The 5,000-nt window shown below is 44.1% G+C and overlaps 1 protein-coding gene across 1 annotated transcript in view; it reads left to right on the top strand.

Moving 5' to 3' along the window:
• The window catches only part of LOC308364023 (protein unc-13 homolog A), a gene marked incomplete at both ends in the record, with an annotated part of 101,345 nt that overhangs the window by 65,649 nt on the left and 30,696 nt on the right, over positions 1–5,000 (top strand). Inside the window, 2 exons of the mRNA XM_080836962.1 lie at positions 4,276–4,353; positions 4,764–4,983. Coding sequence (XP_080693088.1) covers positions 4,276–4,353; positions 4,764–4,983 — 298 coding nt within the window. The remainder of the gene's footprint in view (positions 1–4,275; positions 4,354–4,763; positions 4,984–5,000) is intronic.

Raw genomic sequence — 5,000 nt, 5'->3', positions numbered from 1 at the left:
AATGGGAGACTCTCTAGGACCCTCTAGGGAGACAGACAGAAGGACTATGACACTCTGAATGAACTCCAGGCTGTTTTGAGGGACGGATGAGGATTGTGTTTTTCTAGGTCAGATTGGTGTCGTGGAACTGAAACTTTAGAAGTATCACTTTAATCAGCCTCTGGATGGCTGCCTGCTCGAACTTTTTTGCAGCTGGAGAACCATACGTTCAGGCAGTATGTCAGCACACTCTCTAAAGCGCAGCGGTATAAGTTGCTCAGTAGTCTCTGGGGAAGGTGTTCGTTCCTCAGCTTCCGGAGGTAGAAGAGGCATTGCTGGGCTTTCCCTAAGATGAAAGCTGTTTTGGTGTCCCGTTTTCTTTATGTTCAGACTGAGGTTGTGCTCAGAACACCAGACTGCCAGGTTTCCCACTTCTTGCCTGTAGGCAGCCGCATCGTTGTTGGAGATGAGGCCAAGCACTGTTGTGTCACCTGCAAATTTAAAGATGTTTGATGGGCAGGAGGGCGTACAGTCATGGGTGTAGAGAGTGTATAAAACGCAACCTTGTGGGGCGCAAATGCTGATGGTCAGATTTGAAGAGTGGTGCTTCCCCAGTTGTACTGTCTGTGTGCGATTGGTCAGGAAGTTCAATACCCTGTTACAGAGTGTGACATTGAGGTTTAAGTCCTGAAGTTTGGTGATGAGTTTGCCTGGAAGGATTGTGTTGAAAGCAGAACTGTACTCTATAAAGAGAATGCGGTTGTAAGTGTTCTTTAGCTCCAGGTGCTCCAGTGCAGTGTGAAGCAGCAGGGCTACTGCATCCTCTGTAGATCTGTTCGCTTTGTAGGCAAACTGGTGTTGATCAAGGAAACTGGTGTGATGCCTCTTATGTATTTCATGACCGGCCTTTCCAAAACATTTATAGGAGGGGTATTACACACAGAAGCACAGACAGAGAGGCAGAGACAGAGCAGGGTATAGATAGGAGGGGTATTACACACAGAAGCACAGACAGAGAGGCAGAGACAGAGCAGGGTATAGATAGGAGGGGTATTACACACAGAAGCACAGACAGAGAGGCAGAGACAGAGCCGGGTATAGAAAGGAGGGGTATTACACACAGAAGCACAGACAGAGAGGCACAGACAGAGCAGGGTATAGATAGGAGGGGTATTACACATAGAAGCACAGACAGAGCAGGGTATAGATAGGAGGAATATTACAAATCAGGATGGGGAACAGGTGAGTATCAAAATTGGCAGGAAACAGAACGAAGGCAGGAAGTAGGGGCAGGGCAACAAACACATGGAAACTAAAACAAACAAAAGCACGTGTCAAAACGTAAACACAGAGCACATGAAACAAAAAAAAAGGCCGCCAAGGAGGCCAACACAGAAAGACCCGGCTGGAACCCTGACAGGGAGCAGGGTAACTGTTCTCATTCATTCAACACACAACACACAACACACACGCACACACAAACACGAACACAATAACTACACATACATACACATACAGTCAGACAGTGTAGGATGTTAATACATACTTATTAAGCAATTAACTATAATAACGCACTTTAACATAGAAATCACAAAAGATCAAGGATAGAATACTAAAGGCAGTCCATTGTGGTCCATTAAAAGCATACAGTCCTGTGACAAATAACCTTGTCCATGATGAAATATAACTTAGTGAACCAAAGTGCTCCAATTATGGAGATAGCAACGTTTTCCTTGTCAGCTATGAAGGCATCCCAAAGGCCCCTGAATATTTCAGTGATGTTTTCATTGTTATACATAATGCATGGAAAGTGGGTGTGTTCTGTGCAGAGGATTCTTCCTGCTTTACGGTGACTGAGTGTGTGTGTGTGTGTGTGTGTGTGTGTGTGTGTGTGTGTGTGTGTGTGTGTGTGTGTGTGTGTGTGTGTGTGTGTGTGTGTGTGTGTGTGTGTGTGTGTGTGTGTGTGTGTGTTCTGTGCGGAGCATTCTTTTGGCTTTTAGGGGTCTGAGTGTGTGTGTGTGTGTGTGTGTGTGTGTGTGTGTGTGTGTGTGTGTGTGTGTGTGTGTGTGTGTGTGTGTTGTGTGTGTTCTGTGTGGTGGATTCGTTCTGCTTTTAGGTGTCTGAGTGGTCACGATTCTAAAAATAAAATCACAGTCCTCATTTGAGGTTTTAGATGGGTGCTCCTAAACCACTTTCCATTAACATTCATATATATATATATATATATATATATATATATATATACACGTATATAAATATATATAGACACACACACACACACACACACATACACAGACAAACACACACATTAACTTTAATACACACACACATTAACAATAATATACACACACACAAAGACAGACACACACACATTTACATTACAGTTTTTTCCAATTATTTTCTCAATACCATGTACACTTTTTCCAAACACTTCACACAGTTGACTTTAAAGACACACACCTCAGCATCAGTTAACCACCAAAACACTTCATACTTCACCCAAAACTGACTCATGCTGCCGTAACTTTAGCAAATTATGTCACTCAAAGTAAAATTACCTTAAAAACACAGACAACTTAAAGCATTGCAAAATGCATATATTATGAGTGGTTGTGTAGCGAAGGGAGAGTGTGGTCACCCCACCGGGACTCGAACCCGGGTCAACGGGATGCCAAACATGCGCTCTGACGGCCACACCAAAGAGCCCGGCTCGATGGAGTGGCAGCCACAGAGCATTATTCACCTGTAGGGACGATCACATCGTCATCGGCTGTATTCTTTTATTTAGCACATTGTATATCAAAAGAGAAGACAAACGTATGACACCTCGTACACATAGAATATGAAGGGAAAGCTGTTGTCATGCCACCAAGAACAAACCTGATCAGTGGTACAGTGGTCTATGTTGTTGGTTAACAAATAGCTGACCTGGGTTTAATTCCTGGGTGATGCAGGATGTTATTGTTAGTCGCTTTGGAGAGTTGTAGTTGCCTTTTTGGGTCACTTGGTCTCATTGATGGCCTATGACTTTCATTTGCAACCGTAATAGTGGGAAAATGTTTTCAGCGAAACCTACATCTATATACAGTATTTCCTTCATACATGTATATTTCAACGCAAAAGCTGTACTGCACTACTGTTGTAAAGTTGTATAGTATAGTTGGTGAAAACAAAACATAGCAGGAAACTGGATACCTTTATTATTTTTTCTCTCTCTCCATCCCTCCTCCTCTCTCTCTCTCTCTCTCAAATTTCATTTGTCTGAAAATACAGCATCTTTCCATCTACAGTGATCTTAATTTTGTCAGGTTTTGAACAGAAAGTTAACTGTTTTGAGCACAGTATCCAAACATCGGAAAAAATGTTGTAGTTGAACAGCGTTTTGCTGGAAGTTAACATTGACTATGACAGGTATCCATGAATTTCGGAAGAAGTGGCCATTGACTGCATTTTGTATCTAAGCATAGGGGCAAGTATTCACAGTTTGGTTCACATAGTCTACTGTTATGCTGGATGTGTTAAGTGTTTTGAGAATGTGTACATGGTATTGAACCAAGTGTGAAAATGATTGGAAAAAACTATAACACACACACGTACGCACCCAGACACACACACATAGACTTTTTAACTTGATCTGCTTCATACATGTCTTGATATACAAAAATACAGGCATACTCTGGCAAAAAGTAATCAATGGCAAAACCCGACACAGTTCCAGTATTAATCTGACACAGTTCCATTGTTAACCTAGTATCCTGATGTTTTGTCTTTTATCCTCTGCTTTCCTCCGACTCTTCCGGTCATCAGGCGATGGTGAGTTCCCTGTCCATGTCCCCATACCGGGTTTTTAACAGAGTATCTAAACATCGGCAAAAACTGCTGTAGTTGCGCAGCGTTTTGCTGGTAGTGAACATTGACTATGACAGGTATCAGGTGTGACAGGTGTTAATCTAACTCAGTTCCAGTGTTAATCTGACCCAGTTTTAGTGTTAATCTGACACAGGTCCAGTGTTACTCTGACACAGTGCTAGTGTTAATCTGAAACATTTCCAGTATTAATCTGACACAGTTCCAGTATTAATCTGACACAGTTCCATTGTTAACCTAGTGCTCTGATGTTTTGTCTCTATCCTCTGCTTTCGTCCGACTCTTCTGGTCATCAGGCGATGGTGAGTTCCCCGTCCATGTCCCCATACCGGGTCAAGACAGATGAAGACAACGTTTATTTCATTTCAGTTTTACAACAATGTTTTTCTCTTTCACCATCATTCCCTTTTTCTGTCCTCCTCTGTCCAGTCTCTTTCAGTCCAGAACTCTCGAAAAGCAGGCATCACCTCGGCCATGGCCTCCACCACCCTAAACAACGAGGATCTGGTGAGCATGTTTGTGTGTTTATGTGTTCGTGTGTCCATGTGTGCTTGTGTGTGTGTGTGTAAATATGTATACATGTGAATTATTACTAAACACCTGTTCAACAAATCCCCCTCCCTCTTCCCTCTCTCTCTCTCCCTCCTCTCTGTCTCTATGTCTGTCTCTCTCTCTCCCTCCTGTCTCTCTGTCTGTCTGTCACTCTGTCTCTCTCTCTCCCTCCTCTCTGTCTGTCTCTCTGTCTCTCTCTCACTCCTCTCTGTCTCTCTCTCTCTCCCTTCTTTCTGTCTCTGTCTGTCTCTCTGTCTCTCTCTCCCTCCTCTCGGTCTCTCTGTCTGTCTATCTGTCTGTCTGTCTCTTCCTCCTCTCTCTCTGTCTCCCTCTCTGTCTGTCTCTCTGTCTGTCTCTCTCTGTAGAAGATCCACGTGTACAAGAAGACGCTGCAGGCTCTGATCTACCCCATCTCCTGCACCACGCCTCATAACTTTGAGGTGTGGACTGCCACCACGCCCACCTACTGCTACGAGTGCGAGGGCCTGCTGTGGGGCATCGCCCGCCAGGGCATGCGCTGCTCCGAGTGTGGGGTCAAATGTCACGACAAGTGCCAGGACCTGCTCAACGCTGACTGCCTACAGAGTAAGTAGAGGGGGGAG

This window comes from Sprattus sprattus (genome assembly GCF_963457725.1).
Source record: "Sprattus sprattus genome assembly, chromosome: 4".
NCBI classification, from domain to species: Eukaryota; Metazoa; Chordata; class Actinopteri; order Clupeiformes; family Clupeidae; genus Sprattus; species Sprattus sprattus.
This window is presented reverse-complemented; position numbering and strand designations above follow the sequence as displayed.